General features: G+C 48.1%; 1 protein-coding gene and 1 pseudogene across 4 annotated transcripts in view; both read right to left on the reverse strand.

Annotated features, from left to right (window-relative positions):
* Window positions 1–3,190: 3,190 nt before the first annotated feature.
* The window catches only part of DRC7 (dynein regulatory complex subunit 7), a 36,145-nt gene continuing 14,946 nt past the window's right edge, over window positions 3,191–24,389 (reverse strand). For all 4 annotated transcript variants that reach the window (XM_009196542.3, XM_017953399.3, XM_017953400.3 and 1 more), the window contains 11 exons: window positions 15,656–15,784; window positions 12,416–12,488; window positions 11,314–11,442; window positions 11,024–11,152; window positions 9,334–9,554; window positions 7,957–8,172; window positions 7,286–7,396; window positions 6,823–6,933; window positions 5,329–5,523; window positions 3,590–3,729; window positions 3,191–3,495 (listed from right to left, as the gene is read on the reverse strand). In XM_009196542.3, coding sequence (XP_009194806.2) covers window positions 3,402–3,495; window positions 3,590–3,729; window positions 5,329–5,523; window positions 6,823–6,933; window positions 7,286–7,396; window positions 7,957–8,172; window positions 9,334–9,554; window positions 11,024–11,152; window positions 11,314–11,442; window positions 12,416–12,488; window positions 15,656–15,784 — 1,548 coding nt within the window. In that variant the 3' untranslated portion in view covers window positions 3,191–3,401. The remainder of the gene's footprint in view (window positions 3,496–3,589; window positions 3,730–5,328; window positions 5,524–6,822; window positions 6,934–7,285; window positions 7,397–7,956; window positions 8,173–9,333; window positions 9,555–11,023; window positions 11,153–11,313; window positions 11,443–12,415; window positions 12,489–15,655; window positions 15,785–24,389) is intronic.
* On the reverse strand, window positions 19,746–21,012 carry LOC110742041 (annotated as a pseudogene).

Raw genomic sequence — 24,389 nt, forward strand, 5'->3', positions numbered from 1 at the left:
TAGTTTTTGTATTTTTAGTAGAGACGGGGTTTCTCCATGTTGGCCAGGCTGTTCTTGAACTCCTGACCTTAGGTGATACACCCGCCTCAGCCTCCCAAAGTGCTGGGATTACAGGCGTGAGTCACCACAAGGCACCTTTAAACGATTGGAATAACATCGGATCAAAACTGTCTAGTCTGTAGTTCCTCTTAACTTTTGTATTATAAAAAAAACTAAATAGAGAAAACTTGAAAACACAGTATCATGATACCACGTAGATTCCAGCACTTGTTAACAGTTTGCCATATTTGCTTCGTCTGTGTGTCTTTTTCTGAACCATTTGAAAATTGTAGATACGACATTTCACCCCAACACCAAATACTGAGCATGTAGCTCTTAAAAATAAGGCTCTTGGCCAGGCGCAGTTGCTTGAACCTGGGAAGCAGAGGTTGCAGTGAGCTGAGATGGGGCCACTGTACTCCAGCCTGGGCAACAGACTGAGATCCATTTCAAAAAATAAAAATAAAGGCCGGGCGCGGTAGCTCACGCCTGTAATCCCAGCACTTTGGGAGCCCGAGGTGGGCAAATCACGAGGTCAAGAGATCGAGACCATCTGGTTAACACTGTGAAACCCTGTCTCTACTAAAAATACAAAAAATTAGCCGGGCGTGGTGGCGGGCGCCTGTAGTCCCAGCTACTCGGGAGGCTGAGTCAGAAGAATGGTGTGAACCCAGGAGGCTGAGCTTGCAGTGAGCTGAGATCCTGCCACTGCACTCCAGCCTAGGCGACAGAGCGAGACTCCGTCTCAAAAAAATAAAATAAAATAAAAATAATGACCTTATTCTACATAACCATTGTATCACCACTGCTAAGAAAATTTAATTCTCTAACAGCCAGTCCATTTTCACATGTCCCCAGTCATCCCAAAAACCTTTTATGACTTTTTTTTCTAACTAGGAACCAATCAGTATTCAGCACACTTGACTCTTTTAAATTCTTTCCATTTCTGTCCCCAACTTCTTATTTGTATGACATCGATCTTTTGAAGAGATCAGGCCATTTACCTAGTAGATTGTCCCACGTTAGGAATGTTTCCTTTTAGTGTCATTTACCTGAATTTCCCGAAGTTCTTGTTCGATGGAAGTTCTTCTTAAATGCATTTCTTCCCTTGAATTTCTTAAGTTACGGCTAAAGGCTTGATTAGATTCATGACAACAAGCACTTAAAAACACTCCAGAGGACACATTGTAAGTGTACAAGATTGATGAATTTTTACAAACTGAACACATCCAGGTCAAAAAGCAGAACATGACCAGAAACCAGAATCCCCTCCCAGGGCTCCATGCTCACATCTATTCACTAACCCTCACACTCCAAGAGTGACGGTTGTCCTGACTTCTAATATCACCAATTAATTTTGCTTATTTTTGTTCTTTACATAAATGGAATCATTCAGTATGTACTTTTGTGTCTTGAATCTTTTGACATTATACTTAGGCAGTTCGACCATATCATTCCGTATAGTTGTGTTGCAAGTTCATTCATTTTCATCGCTCGCTCTATGATATGGTTTGGCTGTGTCCCCACCCAAATCTCATCTTGTTAATTGTAGCTCCCATAATTCCCACATATGGGAGGAACCCAGTGGGAGATAATTGAATCATGGAAGCGGTTTCCCCTGTACTGTTCTCATGGTAGCGAATTAGTCTCATGAGATCTGATAATTTTATAAGGGATTTTCCCTTTAGCTTGGTTCTCGTTCTCTCGTCTGCCACCATGTAAGAAGTGCCTTTCGCCTTCTGCCATGATTGTGAGGGCTCCCCAGCCATGTGGAACTGTGAGTCCATTAAACCTTTTTTTCTTTACAAATTACCCAGTCTTGAGTATGTCTTTACCAGTAGTGTGAAAACAGACTAATACACTCCATAACCTCAATATTATTGGCATTTGGAGCTAGATCATTATTTGCTGTGGAGAGCTGTTCTGGGCATTGTAGAATGTTTAGCAGCATCCCTGGCCTGTATGCACTAGATGCCAGTAGCATTCTCCCTAAGCAGTTAAACACAACCCAAAATATCTGAAGACCACAATTTATGTATCCATTCTGCTCTTGATGGACATTTGGGTAACTTCCAAGTATGGTGCTATTATCAGTAATGCTGCTATGAACATTCTAGCACATGCCTTTTGGCAGATAGATATCTATCTACATTTCTGTTGAGTTGTTCATCATTCTTACTTGATGAATGATGGATTGGAGTAGAATCTAAGGGTAGAATTGTTGGGCTTTAGTTTAGCTTTAATAGATAATGCCAAGCAGTTTTCCAAAATGGTTGTACTGATTTATACTTTCACTAGGAAGGTTATTTAGGAGTTCCAGCTGTTTCTCATCATCACCAGTACTTTTTATTTTTTTCACACTGGAGGGTGTTGTGACATTTCATTTCCCAGATGACTCATGAATTTGACAACCATTTCATGTGTTTTTTGGCTATTTTTTAAGCTAACACTTAATGACTGCTTTCTATGTGCCATTCCCAGCCTCCCTGCTTTATGTCTTTTCTTTTCTTTTTTTTTTTTTTTTTTCTGAGACAGGATTTTAATCTGTTGCTCAGGCTGAAGTGCAGTGGTACAATCATGGCTCACTGCAGCCTTGACTTCGTAGGTGAAAGTGATCTTCCTACCTCAGCCTCCTGAGTAGCTGGGACTGCAGACTCATGCCACCATGCCTGGCTCTTTTTTTTTTTTTTTTTTTTTTTGAGATGGGGTCTTTCTTACTATGTTGCCCAGGCGGGTCTCAAACTCCTGGGCTCAAGCGATCCTCCTACCTCAGCCTCCCTATATGTTGAGATTACAGGTGTAAGCCCCACACCTGGCCATAAGTCTTATTTAATGCAACAATGCTACCCCATTCTACAGATTGGTAAGTGGTATCTGGTAAGAAGAGGATCTGGGATTCAGCCCTCAAATCCTGGGGCATGCATCTTAGCTTTCCCCATCCCACCTGGTGAGGTGGGTCACCCTAGTCACACTGAGATCTAACCAGTTGTTTGCAGATGGCTGCAGGACCATCTGCAGAGGTGCTGTGAAGACCTGACATTCCAACGGAGAGAAGGACAGGAAGTAAATGACAGGGCCAAGGGGAGGAAGCAGGTGGTCCCAGGCTATAGATAACGTAAGAAGAGAAAGCCTGCTGCTGGAGCTTGTGAAGTGCGAGGCACAAATGGCCAATTAAGAGTGTGTCTATTTACAGGAAAATCAAGAGAAGCAGGAACAAACAGGGCTGTAGGAGAGGTGGGCTGGCAGTGAGGCCAGGTGTCTGTGTAAACAGGCATTGGCTGGGTAGAGGGAACACAGGAGCCAGGCTCCAGGGAAGAGGTTTCCTTTCTCTGGCAGTTCTGGCTGAGGCCCCAGGAGAGACATCAAGCGAATATTTTCTGGAGCTCCCCCAGGCGTGGGTCCTTGTAGAGCTTTTCCTCCAGAGCCAGGTACTTCAGTGGGGCCAGTTCCTTGTGTCTGAAGTCAGAGGGGCAAGAAAAGAGGGTAAGGGGTAACAAAGCTGGTGGTCCACCCTCCCACTGGGTTCTCTCTGCCTGCCCTCCCTGCTCACCGATTGAGGCGCTGCTCCAGGATGCGAATGCGGAACATGGCCTGAGAGCAGTAACTCAGGTACAGGTCTTCATCCTCAGGTGTCAGCGTCACCTGGTTCTCCTGGTACCACTGCTGCTTCTTTTGCAGCTCCTGGGTCTCCTGTGGTCATAGGGAGGACAGAGAAGGAGGGCTGACAAGGCTGACCTTCACCCAGGCTGCAGGCTGCAATCCCATTGGTCACTAGACAGCCCCATGACAGTTGGCCCCACTGTCCCCACCCACACAAGCCACCTATCCATAGCTGCCACAGAGGCAGGGGCCACAAAATATCTTGGGTGGGAGCCAGTGGGGTCATGTTTATAGGGATGTCATGTCTATGAAGTCAGAGCAGGGGTCAAGACTGAGAGAGCCATGTAGCTCTGGACAAGTTACTGGCATTTTCAGAACCTGCAATTTCTTGTCTACAAAATGAGGGTCATTGTACTACCCCCTCCCCTTGTAGAGCTCCTTGTGAAGATTAAGTGACATAATCTTAGTAGTGCATGGGAACTACATGGTGTGTGCCTGACCAACAAAAATGGGTCAAGGACTAGGAGTTGTTATAATGTACCATCTCTCTGTCTACCCAGCCATCTGCCCATCTATTCCTCTGCCCATCCCTCCACTCATCCCTGCCCATCCATTCATCCATCCATCCATCCATCCATGCGTCCATCCAGTCATCCATCCAATTGCCCATCTATCCACTCGCCCATCCATCCATCCACTCATCCATCCACCCACCCACTCACTCACTCATCCACCCATCCATTCATCCATCCATCTACCCATCCATTCATTCATCCATCCACCCACCCATCCATTCATCCATCCATCCACCACCCTCCACCCATCCATCCATCCATCCATCCATCCATCCATCCATCCACCACCACTCATCCACCATCCATTTATCCATCCATCCACCAACCCACCATCCATTCCATCCATCCATCCACCACCCTCTCACTCCGCATCCATCCATCCATCCATCCATTCATCCATCCACCCACCCACTCACCCATCCACCCACTCATCCATCCACCCACGCACTCACCCAACCATCCTTCCATCCATCCATCCATCTACCACCCTCATCCATTCCACCCCACCCTCATCCCCGTCATCCATCCATCCTATCTACCCATCCATCCGTTTCATCCATCCGTGCCCACTCATCCATCCACCCATCCATCACCCCACTCCATCCACCATCCATCTATCCACCCATCCATCCACCACTCCATCCATTCCATCCATCCATTCCATTCATCCATCCACCATCCTTCCCTACTATCCATACCACCTATCTATCCATTCATCCATCCATCCATCCATTCCACCATCCACCACCATTCCATTCCACCATCCATCCATCTATCCACCTATCAATCCACCAACCCATCTATCTACCTATTCATCCATCTATCTACCCATCCATTCGTCTACCCATCCATCCACCCACCCTCCCACCCTCCCTCCACCCACCCACCCACCCACCTATCCATACATACACCCATCCATCTCCCTATCCATTTGTCTATCTGATAAACAAGTGTGAGGAGGAACAACTCAGTCATTTGGAAACTCCAAGCGTTGACATATTCATCCCCCTCATCAGGCCCTCATAAGCCTGTGAGGTGGTGGGCAGACAGCCCTGGGCCCATTTTCTGGATGCAGATGCTGAGATCCCTTCCCCAACAAAGGCGCTGGAGGCACCTTCTCAAAGCGGGCCTGGATGAGGTTGGCCTTGTTGATGAGCCGCTGCTTGAAGTCGCTGAGGCACTCATCCTTGAGGCGCACCGCCTGCCAGCGTGTTAGTTTCTCTCCTGGCGGGAGCTGGGCCAGGAATGGGGCCAGGTAGTCCAGCTGGGTCTCCACCTGCCGCAGGTGCTCTTCATGCATCACGCGCTCCTGTAAGGGTGAGGGGCAGTCAGCTGGATCAGCAGGAACTGCAGAGACCTCTCCAGCTCTGCATCAGCAGTGTGCCAGCACAAAGCCGGACCTCACAGCCAGGTCCCGGTGCATGGCGCCTCCAAGACAGGCCTTAGAAGGGCTTGCATGCTGGTCTCTGGACCTGTGGGTTTTTGTGGGTTTTTTTTTTTTTTTTTGAGACAGAGTCTTGCTCTGTTGCCCAGGCTGTAGTGCAGTGGTGTGATCTTGGCTCACTGCCAGCTCCATCTCTGGGGTTCACACCATTCTCCTGCCTCAGCCTCCCGAGTAGCTGGGATTACAGGCACCTGCCACCACGCCTGGCTAATTTTTTGTATTTTTAGTAAAGATGGGGTTTCACCGTGTTAGCCAGGATGGTCTCGATCTCCTGACCTTATAATAAGCCTGCCTCAGCCTCCCAAAGTGCTGAGATTGCAAGCGTGAGCCACTGTGTCCGGCCTCTGGACCTGTGTTTACTGGTGACAGCCAACTCTTTTTTTCTTACATGAATTTGTGTCTCTCTACCTGAGCTTTGGTTTCCTTCTCTGAGGATCTGACAGGATCATGTCTGTAAAGCACGCAGCCTGATGCCTGACAATCCACAGCAGATGCTTATTCAGTCAATGGTAGTGGTTATTAATGATGTTAGTTAAAAACTGCCAGTAACTCCCTTCACGTTTCTTTTCCACCCTGGGGACTGTGTCCTACATCTGCAGACAGGGGGTGGTGAAGTTGGAGACATGGGGGCAGACACCTTCCCCTGGGATCTGAGAACGGTCATCTGATGCACCGTCCTGCCTCATGATCCCCAAACTATTTTTAGAAATCTCAACTTGGTTGGTGAAAGGGATTCAGAAGCCAGCCCTGAAAACCAGGTGGGGCCTTGCAACCTGAGGGTGTAACCCAAATGCCCTCCCTGTGCTGGAGAGCAGGATTGCTCAGGCCTGGAGCCAGAGGTAGCTCACTGGTGCCACTGACCCAGGGTGCAACCTCAGTCAGAGCCCTGAGTAGAGGTGGGCACATAATTTTAATTCTTTTCCCAACCACAGGCCTTGGCTTGGCTACAGCCCCTGGGGATGGGGGGAGACCTTGCCCAAATCCCAGGTACTCTTTGGGATGAACCATAGAAACGGTCAGCTCGGCAGCAAGGATGACCGCATGGTATCAATAACCGTATCCCCCACAGAGGGTTTCTCAGCAGAATCCCTCATGGTCCCCATCACCCTGGAGGCCAGGGGGGTCTAGGAAAAGCTGGGGCCTGGAGAAGGGATTGGGACTGACCATGGCCTCCCGATATTCCTTGCTCTTCTCATTCCGCTTGGTGTCATAGATGGAGATGGTCAGCGCGTGCGCCGCCTCCTCTTCCTCTCGAAGCTTCAGGATCTCCAGCACCTGAAATGAGAAGTGTTGGAGGGCGTGATGAAGACACCCCCCACTCCTGTAACCCCAGCACTTTGGGAAGTCAAGGAGGGCAGATCGCATGAGTTCAGGAGTGTGAGACCAGCCTGGGCAAAATGGAAAAACCCTGTCTGTTAAAAAACAAAAACAAAAACAAGAAATTAGCCAGGCATAGTGGTGTGTGCTAGTAGTCCCAGTTACCTGGGAGGATGAGGTGGGAGGATCACCTGAGCCCGGGATGTACAGCCATCATTGCACCACTGCATTCCAGCCTGGGTTACAGAGCGAGACCCTATCTCAAAAATAAAGATACCGCCCACCTGCTCACTCTCCCATAGGACCCTACCTCCAGCTCTGACTCCCAGACCTGATGTCTGGACAGCTTCTCCTCCCTCTTCAGGTGCATCATGGCCTCGTACTGGTAGAGCAGCTTCTTGGTGTGCTCCATGGGCTCCACCTGGGACAACAACCACCTCGGTAACACAGAGAGGCTGCCATGATCGGCGCATAGGATCACCTGGGTTCAAATCTACCCCTGCCACTTTCTAGCTGTGTCACCTCGGGCAAGTTGCTAAACCTCTCTGAGCCTTAATTTTCTCACTTATAAAAACACAGATAATAATAAAAGAGAAACTGAAGACTCAGAAAAGCTGGGGACTGTGCCAGGAGAGTGAGGGTTTGACTAGGAAGGCTAGCCCCTCAGAGGTGGTGAGAATCTTCCCCTCCCCCAGAGCCTCCCTAGGATCTGAGGTTTGCCCTGACCAGGAGTGGGGAACATGAGGAGTCGTCTTAGCCTGCTGAATTTTCTTTTTTTGGTAGAAAAGGGAAGATTTTCAGAGGAGCTGCAAAGAGAAGGGTCCCCAGATGGGAACTTTTGGTTTTCCCAAGGGACAAAGATGAATTTCGGGGCCAGGATTCACCAGTGCCCATCCAGGTTCTCCCACGTTGCTGGAATAAGACAAAGAGCTCCGGTTCCTCCTACACCCGACCCCTGCCCGCCGTGGTCCCCATGCCCACCTCGAAGCTGATGCACATGTCGGGCGTCATGATGATCTTGTTGCCTTTGCTGTCCACCTCGGTGCGCCGCAGGAACTCGCGCTTGGAGGCTGTGATGTGGTCGTCGCGGCAGTGGTAGCGCAGCTGGATGCGCTCCTCGGCCAGCAGAAACACGCGCTCTGCCACGTCCTCCTCCGCGGGCTTCGCTGGGTTGCGGAAGAACTGCTCTGTGATTTTCTGGGAGGCGAGAACAAGCAAAGGATGAGGGTGTGACAGATTTCTCTGCATGCCCGAAGGCAGGAGCAATGGATCTTCAGGACCCTGGAGTCTGGGGTTGTTTGGAGATTCACGTGGAATAGCCCCTCTTAAGCAGACAATGGATTTCGTGGGTTCTCAGGGACAGGCCACTCCAGTCCCGTATGGTGGTGGGCCCCTCCTCAGCTCCTTCAAGACTCTGCTTGCCTACCTCAAGAGATGGGGAGCTCACTACCTCTGCAGGCAGCCTACTCCATTGCTAGACCCCTAGACATCCCTTACTGCTAGAAAGAGCTTCTTTGCATGCTGCCATTACACACAGTTGCCAACTAAATTGTAATGACATGGAGGGGAAAATGCACAATTTCATGTTAAGTGGGTAATACAGGGACTATAATTCCCAGGTCCCTATCTCAATTACATTAGAAAAAACTCTCAAAACCAAACTTATAATCCATGGTAATATATGAGAGATGCCATTCTGAGATATTTTTGCTTTTCTCTACATTCTTACATGTTTTCCAAATGTTTAGTCATGAGTGTGTATTTTTGCATAACAATAAGGAAATAACACATCCTTGGCCCCATGGTTGAGGGCACAGTCTGGCACCAGACAACCCCAGGATGGTGCATTTGGTGATACGATTTGGCTTCGTGTTCTCCCACCCAAATCTCACCTTGAATTGTAATAATCCCCATAGGTCAAGGGCGGGACCAGGTGGAGATAGTTGAATCATGGCGGTGGTTTCCCCCATGCTATTCTCATGATAGTGAGTGAGTTCTCCTGAGATCTGATGGTTTTTATAAGCGGTTTCCCCCTTTGCTCCGCACTTATTCACGCTCCTGCTGCCCGGTGAAAAGGACTCTTCTGCCATGATGCTAAGTTTCCTAAGGGCTCCCCAGCCATGCGAAACTGAGTCAATGAAGCTTCTTTTCTTTATAAATTACCCAGTCTCAGGTATTTCTTAATAGCAGCATGAGAACAGACTAATACATTTGGTAAAATGCTTCATTCATCATTGGTGCCCTTGGATATGTCTCAGGCCTTAATGCCACCCCAGAGCCAGGGCTCTCACCATTCAGAGGTGACATCAGCTGCCAGAGAAGGAGGGCGACCTGTTCCCAGCCCCGGCGAGCTCTTACCACAATGGGCCGGGGGTTTGACTCTGCACTGCTCAGAGCGAGCTTCTTGACTCGGGGTCGGAAGTTGGCATGGCGGTAGGAAAGGAAGTCTGGGCGTCCTTGATAGTACTCTGTCATTGTCCTGGCTGTCTCCTCCCGCTTTATCAGGCCATCCACACGGGCCATTTCATAAAACTCAATGACACGGTCCATCTCAGGTTGCATGGACTTGTACGAGTGCACTGGGTGGGGAGCGGGAGGTGGGAGGAGACAGCTACATGAGCACTAGGAAGTATGGCTGCTGGCTTGATCGCCCAACCCCAGGCCCAGGGAGAAGACAGCCCCACATTATGGATGAGGTTAGCTATGGAACCAGTCCCCTATTGCTGGGTGTTTAGGTTGTGTACAACTTTTTCTGATTATTACCAACACCATGATGAACATCTGCATCGTGCATTTTTCATTCTTGTCCATTATTTGCTAATAATAAATTATCAGCAATGGAGTTGCTGGGTCCAAAAGTGTACAAAATTTTTGAGATGGAGCCTCGCTCTGTCACCCAGGCTGGAGTGCAGTGACGCGATCTCAGCTCACTGCAATCTCCGCCACCTGGGTTCAAGTGATTATCCTGTCTCAGCCTCCCGAGTAACTGGGACTACAGGCACCTGCCACCACACCTGGCTAATTTTTGTATTTTTAGTAGTAGCAGGGTTTCACCATATTGGCCAGGCTGGTCTCAAACTCCTGACCTCAGGTGATCCACCCAAAGTGCTGGGATTATTGGTGTAAGCCACTGTGCCCAGTCAAAAGCGTACACGTTTTGTGGTCATTATCAATATTTTGCCCAACTGTCCTCCATAAAAGTTCCAATTTGCTGTCCCATCAACAGTGACACAGAGTGACTGTTGCTGCCACACTTGTTCATACCCAGTAGTACCATTTTTTTCATCTTTGCCAACATGGGGGTTATAAGATGGATCCTTTATTGGTTAGGGACCTTATTAGTTTCTTTTTTTCAATATCAACCTCCAATGAGGTTGATCATTTTTAAAAATGTATATTACCCCATACTTTTCTTTTGTAAATTTCTTGGTCAGGATTTTTTTTTTTCCTTGAGACAGGATCTCTCTCTGTCACCCAGGCTGGAGTGAAGTGGCATAATCTCGGCTCACTGCAGCCTCGACCTCCTGGGTTCAAGTGATTCTCCTGCCTCAGTCTCCTGAGTAGTTGGGATTACAAGCATGTGCCACCACTCCTGGCTAATTTTTGTATTTTTTGTAGAGATGGGGTTTCACCATATAGCTCAGGCTGGTCTTGAACCGCTGAGCTCAACTGCCCACGTTGGCCTCCCAAAGTACTGGGATTACAGGTGTGAGACCCTGTGCCCGGCACTGCCTCCTTTAAATATGGCCGCCGCCGTGTGACCTCATGGTGAGGTTCTGGCCTGATTCCAACCACTGAACGGGCATGTGGTGCCCCCTTTAGCTTTCCTGGAGGAGCATTTGTCACGTTTCCTTAGATTTTCTGAGCTTTCCCTGACCTCCCACACATCGGGTTTGCTGAGGGAGGCAGGGCAGCTTCTACTGCTTGCTGCCCAAGAACCCCTGTGTAATATGTATGCTGGTTCCTCCCACCACATACCACCTGCCACAGGGTGTGTGAGGCCTCTACCCCAGGCTCCTGGCCGGCCCAGGAAAGGGGAGCCACATACCGCGCAGAGCCTGGGGGTGGCCAGGTTTGAAGTAGTCTGTCTTCAGGTCTGTGGTCTTGTTTATGTGTTTCAGCTCCAGCATGTCCTCCCGGTTCTGGTACCACTCCTTTATCTCCAAAATATTGGTACCTGTGGGGCCGATGGACGTTTGCTGCAGCCAGGCCAGATCCCCTAGTCTTCAACCCCTACTTACTCCAGGCACACAGAGGCCAGCAATGCCCCCAGAGAGAGTAGAAGCCACCCCCGCCCCTGGGCAGGCCTGGAACCATGGCCAGAGCAATCCCCCTTACACTCCAGGTCCTCGTAGGTGGTGAGGCGGCTCACAAGGCCGTTGCTGTTGAGGTACGGGGCCCACTTCTCCAGCTTTGCCCTCTTGTACTGAATCACCTTCTTCCCGTTCGGGCAGCGGGTCTCAAATGCTGTGGACACAGTCAGCTGGGGTCTATCCTTCCTAGTTTGGGGGAAGGGAGGGCCAGCCCTGCCCAGCCACTCATCCATCCACTGCCCGTTCTCTGTGTACTGAACTCCTCTGGCCCCAAGCCCGATCCAGGGAGGCCGAGGAGAATAATCACCGGGGTGGCCCCAGCCCTAGAGGGGTTCTCAGGCCAGACAGAAGCACAAATCCACCCAAGAATGGGATTTGAGCCCCATCAGAGGGTCTGCCCCGCAGCCAACCACACTATTCCACTGCCAGGCCTTTGCTTGTACAGGTCTCTGCCAGAAACACCATCATCCCCTCCTCCTCTTGTTGGACTGACTCCTTCAGATCCTTCAAAACTTTGCCCAGGTGACCTCTAGCCTACTTCTGGTACCCCTTTCTGCTCACCCATCCCCAGGCCCTACCCCCAGTGCTGGGCTGGGTGCCCCTCCTCTGGGTTCCCATGACACCCTCTCTGGCACTTCCCACCCTGATGAAATAGCCCATGCTCTCCCCATAGGCCTGGGTGCTCCCTAGGTGGGCACCAGCAGATATTGACATGGAGCATGATAGTCCCTGCCCTCCTGCCTTCTCTACCTGCCCCTCTCTGGTCCTGAGACCCCCCGCACCATCTGGGCACTGCCCGTAGCCTCCTCTGCGTAGAAGAGTGTGAGAGGGGAATGGGCTGGGTTCCCAGGCCTTGCTGCTGCCCACACGCCATCATCCCACACATGCTCACTAAGCTGCATCGCCCTGTGTGCCTGACTGGTGTCAGGGCCTCGGGGTCAGAGCTGAGTGCTTGTGGCAGGAAGGGAGGAGGGAGGGAGAGAGGGTGCAGCTGAAGGTGGGAAGGGTGGAAATGTGGAGCACAGCATTCCCTGCTGTGTCCCCCCGCCTCACTGCTGCTGCAGACCTCTCTGGAGGCCCAGGAACTGGATCTGGAGAGGGTAAGTGAACACACAAATAGAAAATACCTTCCGGGGAGATCTCAATCTGTTCCACCCACGAGTGGGGCATGTCGAAGCTCTTATCCTCATCCTCCTTGCCCTGATGGGAGAGAAGCGGGTGGGGGAGGTGGTGTTGGTCAGGGCCTGGAAGCAGAAGTTATGGTCAAAGCTCTGTCTCTGCCTGCAGAGCCAAGCCAAGGTGGTCCGTTGGCTTCCCCAGGGGAACTGGAGGTCATGAGCACGACTCATGATGTGGAAGAGGAGGAGTCTACTCTGGGCAGGGAGCTCTTCCCTATACCTGCCTGGCTTAGGACAGCAGCACCCCCTGCCCTGGCTGCAGGCCCTTCGTGATTAGAGAGGTGTTTCTGGAGTCAGGGCGCCCAAGCCCCACCCTCTCTCCAAGACCAGCTAAGGGGTCCTGGGCAAGTCTGTTAACTGCTCTAAGCCTTAGTTTTCTTAACTGTAAACCGGATCTTTTAGGAGGATTAAATGATATAATGTCTGTAAAGGCCTTGGGACTCTGTCTGGCTGATATTATTATTATTATTATTATTATTATTATTATTAGAGATGGAGTCTTGTTCTGTTGCCCAGGCTGGAGTGCAGTGGCATGATCTTGGCTCACTGCAACCTCCACTTCCCAGGTTCAAGTGATTCTCCTGCCTCAGCCTCCTGAGGAGCTGGGATTACAGGCATGCGCCACCACACCCAGTTGATTTTTGTATTTTTAGTAGAGATGGGGGGGCGGGTCTCACCATGTTGCCCAGGCTGGTCTCGAACTCCTGACCTCAAATGATACGCCCATCTTGGCCTCCCATAGTGCTGGGATTACAGGCATGAGCCACCGTGCCCGGCCTATTATTGTTTCCTCTCTGAGCCTTAATTTCCCCATTTGTGAAATAAGGCCTGATCTAGATAAATGGTCCTCAAACTAGATAATCACAGAAACTTGGATAAGACTTTCTCAACTTAAAACCTTTTTTCCACAAACATTGCTCATACGTCTGACACCTGCTTATCTAATTGTGACATTTTGCAGGGGACAAAAATGGGTGAGCAGTCAGCAGTTAGTATTGTCAAAAATCTCCAAGACAGCCAGGTGGGTGGGCTGTCACCGGGGGTCTGTTTTTTCCTGGGGGTCCATGACTGGGCTCTGACTCTTTGGGTTGCCCTCTGTCCATCTTTGCTGTAACGAGGGCTCTTGGGCCAGGGTGGACCAGGACTCTGTGACTGGAACTGTTTGATTATTAGCCATGCTGGCACTAAGCCAGCTGCCTGCAGGGCTGGGCTCTCAGGCCCTGGCTGGTCCATGCCCCATGGCCAGCAGGGGGCGCCTATGCCCGGATTTACTGCACACGAGATGTCCCCAGTCTCTGGAGATGAGGACGCTGAGAACATTCAGCACCCTTTTCAGGCGGTCTACACTGCTGTGCCAAGCACATCACATCAAGCAGCCCCAGGAGGTAGAACAGAGTTACCAATGAGAACCCAGACTGTGTAGGTTCAAATCCCAGCTCTGTCACTTACCAGCTGTGTTGCTTTGGGTAAGTGACTTAACCTCTCTGTGTGTGAGTCTTCCCATCAGTAAAATGGGATCATATTAATCACAGGTGGTAATACCAGTGCCCACCTCACCAGGTGGCTGTGGGGATTTTAACGAGTTACTTCAGGTTAAATAGATACAACGGATCCCAATGCTTAGTAAGGACTATATGAGTGCTACCTTTTACTTCGGGCTGAATGGCGTCCCCCTAAAATTCATAGGTTGAAGTTTTAAGCCCTGAAAGTGACTATATTTGTTTTATTTATTTTTCTTTGTTATCTTTGTTGTTGTTGTTGTTGTCTTGATCACTTACTGTTTGAATGATTGTAGAGACAGGGTCTTTAGAGAGGTGATTAAGGTCAAATGAGTTCAATTAGAGTGGGCCCTAATCCAATAGGACTGTGTTGGTTGGGCATGGTGGCTCATGCCTGTAATACCAACACTTTGGGAGGCCAAGGCAAAGGGATCTCTTGAGCCCAGGAGTTCGAGACCAGCCTGGGTAACATAGCAAGACCACGTCTTTCTGAAAAACAAAACTTAGCCAGGTGTGGTGGTGTGTGTCTGTAGTCCCAGCTACTCAAGAGGCCAAGGTGGAAGGATCATTTGGGCCCAGGAGTTCGAGGCTGCAGTGAGCTATGATCGTGCCACTGCACTCTAGCCTGAGCAACAGAGAAGACCTTGCCTTAAAAAAATTAAAAAAAAAAATATGACTGATGTCCTTATAAGAACAGATTGGGACATAGATTTGTACAGAGGGAAGACAGTGTGAAGACAGGGAGAAGACAGCCGTCTACAAGCCAAGGACAGGGGGCTCAGAAGGAACCAACGCTGTCTACACCTTGATCTCAGACTTCCAGCCTCCAGAACTGTAAGAAAATTAATTTCTGTCATTTAAGCACCCCATCTGTGGTGCTTTGTGATGCCAGACGAATGCACCTATTAGAATTACTGTGAATACAACTATGACCCTTCTGCCTCTATTTCACATAAAGGCGGAAACTGAATTCAGAGAAGGGAGGCTGGTGATGTGGGTAAGGCCCTGGCCAACGACTTTCAGAGGAACTGACAGAACAGACAAGAAAGGCCCGGCAGCGTGTGGGGCTCATGATGGCTACTTGGGATGGAACTGAGAACAGCCAGCTCTGGGACTCCCAGGGGTCTTATGACCCTGCTCTGCAACTTTGTTTTTCTACATTTATTTTTATTTTTATTTTTTTGTGGTGGGGTGGGGTTGCCCAGGCTGGAATGCAGTGGCAGGAACACAGCTTACTGCAGCCTCCACCTCCCAGTCTCAAGTGATCCTCCTGCCTCAGCCTCCCAAGTAGCTGGGACTACAGGTGCATGCCACCACAGTCAGCTAATTTTTAAATTTTCTTGTAGAGACAGGGTCCCACTATGTTGCCCAGGCTGGCAAGGGGCATCTTTCCAAAGGAGCAGGGCAACTCCTGAACAAGGTGGATGGTATGGGGGGAAGAAGACCTGACTTCAAGTCCTGTCCCTTGCCTAACCCACTGGGAGGTCCTGGGTAGGTTACTGGCCTTTCTGGGCCTCAATATGCCCATCTGTAAAATAAGGGAATTGCCCAAGCCTTCCTGCTTTGAGGAATGGATCATTGGTCTACTTGAGCCATCCCCCACTGCCACACACATGCTGCTGGGGACACTTGTCAGGCTCCCTGAAGCCTTCACACACATTCCCTCGGTTCTTGAGCTGCTGAGACTCACCAGATTTTCCACATCATCCTCATCGTTTATCCCACTGTCATCTTCTTCAGTCAGGGACAGCTGAGACTTATCAGTCCCCAGGAGCATGTACTCCCACCTCACAGGGTCACCCAGGTCAAAGATCAAGTCCTGTTGGGGATGAGGACAGTCAACTGAGTGCACCCCACGGCCACCATGTCCCCATCTGCTCCATGAGGAGTTGGGAGACGGCTACTCCAGGGCAGAGAAGGGACCTGGGCCCAGGGCTTAGAGAAGCAGAACGTCAGTCCCAGGTGGCTCTGAGAGACCACGCCCACCCTCCTCATCCCAACAGGGAAACTGAGGCCCCGAGGGGAAGCAGAACTCCCTGCCCATCATTCAGCTTCCCTGTGAGGACATCTCGTGCTGGCCTGTCTGAGAGACCACGAGGCTCTCTGGCCTGGGCTAGACCTGGATGTGTAGGTCTTTCCGCATCAGCGGGGCAGTGCTTAGAGCCAATGAAAACAAACCAGCAAGATTTGATGGTAGAAGGGTCTAGCACCTCCCAGAAAGCGGAAGGTTTTTACAAAAGGCTTCCTCCTGTTTATTTTACCCATGCCAGGAACAAGGGAACTAGGCAGGCACACGTGGAGGTTATACATAAGAAGCAGGTGGACAGCCGGGCATGGTGGCTCGTGCCTGTAGTTCCAGCACTTTGGGAGACTGACACAGAAGGATCACTTGAACCCAGGAGCTCAAGACCAGCCTGGGTAGCAAAGGGAGATCCCACCTCTACAGTTTTTTGTTATTATTTTGTTTATTTTTTTTTGAGACAGAGTCTCACTCTGTTGCCCAGGCTGGAGTGCAATGGCGTGATCTCGGCTCACTGCAACCTCTGCCTCCCAGGCTCAAGTGATTTTCCTGCCTCAGCCTCCTGAGTAGCTGGGATTACAGGCACATGCCACCATGCCTGGCTCATTTTTATGTTTTTAGTAGAGATGGAGTTTCACCATTTTGGCCAGGCTGGTTTCGAACTCCTGACCTCAAGTGATATGCCTGCCTTGGCCTCCCAAAGTACTGGGATTACAGGCATAAGCCACTGTGCCTGGCTCTTTTTTTTTTGCCAGTGCATCGTGGCACGCACCTGTAGTCCTGGCTACTTGGGAGGCTGAGGCAGGAGGATCACTTGATCCCAGGAAGTTAAGGCTGCAGCGAGCTGTGAACACACCACTGTACTCCAGCCTGGGAAACAGAGTAAGACCCTGTCTCTCCAAAACAAAACCAAAAAAAACGGCAGGTGGGTGGGAATTTCTCGTCTATGGAGTGGGTCTGCCACCTCTTTTCTTTCTTTTCTCTTTTTTTTTTTTTTTTTTGGTTTTTTTGTTTTTGTTTTTGTTTTTTGAGACAAGGTCTCCCTCTGTTGCCCAGGCTGGAGTGCAGTGGCACGATCTCGGCTCACTGCAACCTCCACCTCCTGGGTTCAAGTGATTCTCATACCTCAGCCTCCTGACTAGCTGGGACTGCAAGCGCATGCCACCATAGCCCAGCTAATTTTTGCATTTTTAGTAGAGACGGGTTTCATTATGTTGGTCAGGCTGGTCTCAAACTCCTGACCTCTTTTCACCCAGCCCACCTGAAGCCTCGGTCCCCTCAATAAAAGTGGCTCATCTGTCAGATAATTCCTAGAAGGTGGGGAGCACCTCACATTCTAATCAACACCTTCCTAGAGCAAGGTGTTCTCCCCACCCTAAATCATGTTCCAGGGGAAATCAAAGGCTGCAGAACAGCTGCCTGGAGGGGTGTTAATATTAAGCTGTCCTGAAGCCAACGCTAAGCCTAGTACTCACTGTCGTGTATGAGTCCTGGGAGGGCTCCTGAGTATTTCTCTGCCCTAGCTGGTGGGTGGAGGGGAGAGAAGTAGGGGGCGCCACAGAGGAGAGTAGGGGAGAGAACTGCTGGTAGATGTCACAGCGACTGCGGACAAAGCTTAGTGGGCTTAGTGGATAGGAACCCAACTGTATAGGTATTTGCCGCCTTTCACACTTTTTTTTTTTTTTTTTATGAGATGGAGTCTTGCTCTGTTGCCCAGGCTGGAGTGCACTGGCGCAATCTCGGCTCACGGCAATCTCTGCCTCCTGGGTTCAAGCAATTCTCACGCCTCAGCTTCCCAGTTAGCTGGGATTACAGGCGCCTGCCACCACACCCGGCTAATTTTTATATTTTTAGTAGAGATGGGGTTTCACCATATTGGTCAGGCTGGTCTTGAACTCCTGGCCTCAAGTGATCCACCCACCTTGACCTCTCAAAGTCCTGGGATTAAAGGCGTGAGCCACCGTGCCTGGCCAAGCTACTTTCACTCTTGGCCTACATTTTGTTACTTTTGTGAACCAGTGTAAGCAGTAGTTAGACATTATGCTTTGTTACTTTAAGTTGTATTTCTTTAGAAAAAGCGTAATTGAATGGACAACGGCCACATCCATGTGTCCAGGGTATGTTAGCACCAGGCAGTCACTCTGTGGATGCCTTACCATCCTCCTCCAACCCCTCGCTATTTCAAAGTTCTTTGAAGAAACAAAGCAGCTGCTCCAATGTTGGTGTGGTGGTAACAGTGACAGCCTATGTCATCATCTCTTCCTCATGCCCTCACTTGGTACAGTACTGCCCCTCTGGCCTCACTTCCACCTTCACCTTGGAGCCTGATGGATGGGATGGGGACATTCAGGCTGGAAGAAGGGCTGAAGGAGGACTGTAGCATCCTCTGAAGGGACTGTAGCATCCTCCTTCAGAGGACACCGACCACCATGGTGCTTATGAGCCCAGGCCCTGGGGGAGGGCAGTGTCGGCTCTTCTCCCTCTGTGTGGTGTGGGAGAAGCGATCTCACTTCACTCGGCCTCAGTTTCCTTACCTGTAAAATGGGAGCAACAATAGTTAACATGTATTGAACAGCTAGAGACTATTTTGAGCACCTACTGAGTGTTACTTCCCACAACCCCGAAATCAGTGTCTAAGGGAGGCAGAGTGACGAGAGGCGTCTCCTTTGCTGAAGGCAGAAGTTTCTCTCTCTTGGAGCTTCTGACTTCTTCACAGAGACAGAGCAACCAGCAGAGCAATCATGCATCAACTCTGCCTGTCTCCTGCAGGGGCCGGCAGTCGTCCCTCTGACACTTATTTACTTATTTATTCATTCCCCAAGACTAAATGACCATTTAAAAAGGTCATCAGGTACAGTGGCTCAGGCCTGTAATCCCAACACTTTGGGAGGCCAAGGTGGGCAGATCACTTGAGGTCAGGAGTTCGAGACCAGCCTGGCCAAAATGGTGAAACGCTGTCTCTACTAAAAATACAAAAAAATTAGCCAGCTGTGGTGGTGCCTGCCTGTAATCCCAGCTACTCAGGCTGAGGTGAGAAGATCATTTGAACCCAGGAGGCGGGGATTGCAGTGAGCCAAGATCGCGCCACTGCGCTCCAGCGTGGGTGACAGAGTGAGAGTCTGTCTCAAAAATAAAATAAAATAAAAGTGTGGAACACTATATAGAAATCAACATTGTCTCCCATAGTCTGGTGCATCTGGGACTATAGAAATGTCACTGTCTCACCCTACATCTTCAAATTCACATTCTCAGGTCAAAACAAGTCTTCCAAAGGGATCCTTTGAGAAAAACAAGCTATTTCCTCGGCTCATATTTCCCTGTTTTTGTAGCATGCGCCGGCAATTTATGCAAGTAGTATATACTGGGAAGGAAGAAGGGGGTCCACCAGCAAGCCCATGGCTGTTGACAGCCATAAGATTAGAGACAAGCACAAAGGGATAGGTCAACATACTGGCAAGTAGTGCTGTGACAGCTTGAGAATAACTCTTCATACTCTTCATTTCATTCCTGATAGAAACCTCACTGCCCAGTGCGTGCATGCGTGCGCGCGTGTGTGTGTGTGTGTGTGAGAAAGAGAGAGAGAGACTCTCTCTCTGTTGCCCAGGCTGGAGTGCAGTGGCACAATCACGGCTCACTGCAGCCTTGACCTCCCAGGCTCAAGCAATTGTCCCACCTCAGCCTCCCTAGTAGCTGGGACTACAGGTGCATGCCATCATGCCTGGCTAAGGTTTTTGAAATTATTTTATAGAGATGAGGTCTCACTTTGTTGCCCAGGCTGGTCTCAAACTCCTGAGCTCAAGCGATCCTCTTACCTCATCCTCCCAAAGTATCAGGATTACAGGCGTAAGCCGCCATGCCCCACCAGAGTGCATAGGTATTGATGAGGTAGGCCAGCGAGTTACAGAGCCATAAAGAAATGATGTTGCCTAGGAGGAGGTGAGGAACAAGACAGATGAGAAATCCTAGGATGCCTTCTTCCCAGTAGATGTTTGCTATGGAGTCACAAAGTTCACAGTACTTGGACTCTCTGTCAATGAATTGTACCATAAATCTCAGTAATCATGCAGAAGGGATGTGCGATGGGGGTAGCAGCAGAACGAGTGATTATCTCTCGACTTATCTCCATGATAACTCGGTCAAAGGAAGATGAGACAGCTTTCTGTACATTTTCAGGTCCTAACTACTGCAAAATCTGACCGTGGATTCCCAAGCAGTTTTGGAGTTAAGTGTGTGAACAACCTGCACCTCCCATCAATGCTGGCAATGTACTGAGTATAACTAAAGGGACCAGGAAGCTGACCTACTTGCTGCCCCAAAGTATTCTGACCTGCTGTTGCAGGAAGAGGCTCATACCCCATGAGAGCAGCTGGGACAGGATGGTGAGACAGGAGCTCAGGAGCACCAGATTGGCTGCGTCCGCCATGCAGATGGACAGACAGACCAAGCCACCAAGCAAACGAGAAAGCCATTCCTCAGGGTCTCCTTAAAAAGGACCCAAGGGAAACTGGCCTGGTCAGAAACAGAGTGCCTTCAAGACAATGAAAGAGCACTGATAGACATACTCAAGACTGGGTAATGTGCAAAGAAAAAAGAGGTTTAATGGACTCACAGTTCCACAAAGAGGACAACCAATGCTAATACAAATCAAAGCTCCAGTGGCTCTATTAATATCAGACAAAATAGATGTCAGAATGAAAACTATTACTAGGGAAAAAGCTGATTATTTCATGCTGATAGGTCAATTCGTCATGAGGACATAACAATCTCAAACATTTACTCATCTAATAGCAGGACTTCAAAATACATGAAGCAAATACTGATAGAAATGAAAGAAGAAATAGAGAAATCCAAAACTGTAGCCCTAAGATTTCAATAATGTTGTCAATAATTGAAAGAAATGTAGGCAGAAAATCTGCAAAGATATACAATATTTGAATAACACTATCAATCAACTTGAGATTATTGACATTTATAGAACATTCTACCCAACAGCAAAATACACATTCTTGTCAAGTACACACAGAAAATTCACCATATTAAGAATTTGGTGAATTTCCTAGACAGACCATATTTGGTCCATAAAACAAACTATAGCACGTGTAAAATAATAGAAGTCATACCAAGTTATATTCTCTAATCACTACAGAATTAAATTAGAAATCAACAGTAGAAAGATCTCTAGAGGGTTTCTAAATATCTGTGAACTAAACACATTTTCAAATGGTCCATGAATTAAAGCAGAAATTAAAATGGAAATTGAAGAGCATATTGAATGGAAGGAAAATGAACACGATAGAGTAAAATGTGTGGGATGTCACTAAAGTAGTACTTCCGAGAGAAAGAAGGCTTATGTTAGAAAAGAACAGGCTTAGCCGGGCATGGTGTTGCATGCCTGTAATCTCAGCAACTTGGGAGGCTGAGCCAGGAGAATCACTTGAACCCAGGAGGTAGAGGTTGCAGTGATCCAAGATTGCGCCATTGCACTCCAGCGTGGGCAACAAGAGCGAAACTCCATCTCAAAAAAAAAGAACAGTCTTAGATGAATTATCTCAGCTTCCACGTTAAGAAACTAGAAGACAGTAAATGAAGCTCAAAGTAAGCAAAAGGTATAAAATAATAAAGATCAGAGTGGACATCAATGAGATAGAAAACAAAAACAATGGAGAAAAACCACAAAACCAAAAACTGGTTTATTGACAATGAGGTAGGAGGTGGGACTCAACTCAGAAGGTGGGACTTGACTTCCAAGTGGGGGACTCAGACACTGGACCAAATTGAGGACTAGCTAAAACGGGGCCAGGGCAACACCCAGATATTACACCTTTCCATGGCAAAGACCCAGTGAACCAGAGGTTACCACCCTATTTCTAGAAATTTCTGCATAATCTGCCCCTTCATTTGCATATGATTAAAGTGGATATAAATATGACTGGGGAAGTGCCTCTGAGCTGCTACTCTTGAAACCACCTTTGCACAATTGTGACTGAGACATTGAAAGAGATCTCACTTAATTGACTCCATCTTGCTTCTAACCTCCAAGCTGTCCTTGTTCATTCCTAGGTGCAGGTTGAACTAACTTTGGGAGAAACTTAGTTTATTATAGTTTAAAACAAAGACGATAATAGCCCTTTCCCAAAGCAGACTGCCTTCTTGCCTAGGGAACTAGATTGACTTTGTAGGACTAACATTAGCCACAAGATTAGAAATTATGGTTTAGGAGTCATGCAGCTGGAGGCTACGAGATTCTGACCTTCCCTAAACTGCTCCTAAGATCAGTGCTTGAGATATTTTGCAGAGCCTGCACTTGATGGCTCAGCTGGCACCACCAGATGGATAAACTGGCTTATCTGATCTTGTGACCCCTACCCAGGAACGGATTTGGTGCAAGAAGACAGCTTTGATTTTCTATTGTTTCATCTCTGACCAATCAGCACTCCTGGTTCACTGGCCTCCCCCAACCCACCAAGTTGTCCCTAAAAACTCTGCTCCCTGAATGCAAGAATGCTATGGGAGACTGATTTGAGTAATAATAAAACTCTGGTCTCCCACACAGCCAGCTCTGCATGAATTACTCTTTCTCTATTGCAATTCCCCAGTCTTGAATCAGCTTTGTCTAGGCAGCGGGCAAGGTGAGTCCCTTGGGTGGTTACAATCTGGGCACACTGCCTATGAGGTAGCCCTGCTCCATAAGGAGCAGTCCGTCTGCTGCTGCCGTATGCTGCCACTTCAAAAAAAATTGCCTGTAACACCACCAGCTTGCCCTTGAATTATTTCCTGGAAAAAGCCACGAATCCTCACTGGCAAAGCCCTGATTTTGAGTCCTGCCCCTATGTCAAGACCGACAAAACTGACAAACCTCTAACCAGACTGACAGGAGAAAAAGAGAGACACACACATTACCAATATTAAGAATGAATGGGGTAATGTCACTAAGGACTCTAACATATTAGAAGGAAAATAAGGAGCTATTTTGAACACTTTATAACAACAAATTTGAAAACAAATGCACAAATTTCTTGAGAGATACAAACACCAAAGCTCATTCAAAAAGAAATAACCTGAATATCCCTATTGAATTTGTACCTTAAAACCCTTCCACAAAGAAAATTCCAGCCACAGATGGCTTCACTTGAGAATCCAGCAAACATACAAAAGAAATCATGCCAATACTACAGAAACTCATCCAGAAAACTGAAGAAAAGGGAAACTTCTCAACTCATTCCACGAGACCAGCATTACTGTGATACCGAAACCTGGCAAAGATACTCTAAGAAAACTACAGAACAATATCTCTCTTCAACAAAGATGCAGAAATTCTAAGCAAAATTTTCAGTTCAAAACCAGTAATATTTAAACGATTAAACCATCCTAATGAAATGAGGTTTATCCCAGGAATGCATGGTTAGTCTAACATTCAAAAATCAATCCAAGTAACTTACCATGTAGATAGACTAAAAAAGAAAAATCATAATAATATCAATAGATTCAGAAAAAGTATTTGACAAAAATCTAGCACCTATTTCTGAAAAAGTCTCAGCAAACTAGGACTAGAGAAAAACTTCCTTTATTTCACAAAGGGAACCAATAAGAGAAACCTGTGGCTAATACTATACTTAATGGTATGAGACTAAATGCTCTCCCTAAGATTAGGAATAAACAGGTGTGCTTTCATCACTTCTATTTAATATTTACTGGTGATTCTAGCCAGTGTGATAAGGCAAGAAAAGCATCCAGATTGGAAAAGAAGTAAAACTGTTTTTATTCTCAGATAACATAATTATCTATATAAAAATTGATGGAATCCACACAAAGGCTATTAGGACAAATAAGTTAATTTGGGAAGATTTCAGGATAGAAAATCAGTATGTAAAAATCGATTGCATTTCTATTCACTAGCAAAGAATAGTCAGAAGTTGAAATTTAAAAAAAAATCATAGCATCAAAAAGTGAAATATTTAGGAATAAATCTGACAAAAGATGTGCAAGAACTGTACACTGAAACCTACAAAATGTTGCTGACAGAAATTTTAAAAGACTTAAATAACTGAAGAGAGATACCATGTTCATGGGTGAAAAATTCAATATTGTTGATAAAACAGTTCTCTCTCAATTGATCTATGGATCCAGTATAATCTCAATCACAATCTTCTTTTCAGAGTATGGGACGGTGGTTCAAACGTGTGATCCCAGCACTTTGGGAGGCCAAGATGGGTGGATTGCTTGAGACCAACCTGGGCAACATGGCAAAACCCATTTTTTGTCTCTATAAAAAATATAAAAATTAGCTGGGCATAGTGGCACATGCCTGTAGTCCCACCTACTTGGGAGGCTGAGGTGGAAGAATTGCTTGAGCCCAGGTTGAGGTTGAAGTGAGCCATGATCGCATCACTGCACTCCAGCCTGG

This window comes from Papio anubis, chromosome 18 (assembly GCF_008728515.1).
Source record: "Papio anubis isolate 15944 chromosome 18, Panubis1.0, whole genome shotgun sequence".
Classification (NCBI taxonomy): domain Eukaryota; kingdom Metazoa; phylum Chordata; class Mammalia; order Primates; family Cercopithecidae; genus Papio; species Papio anubis.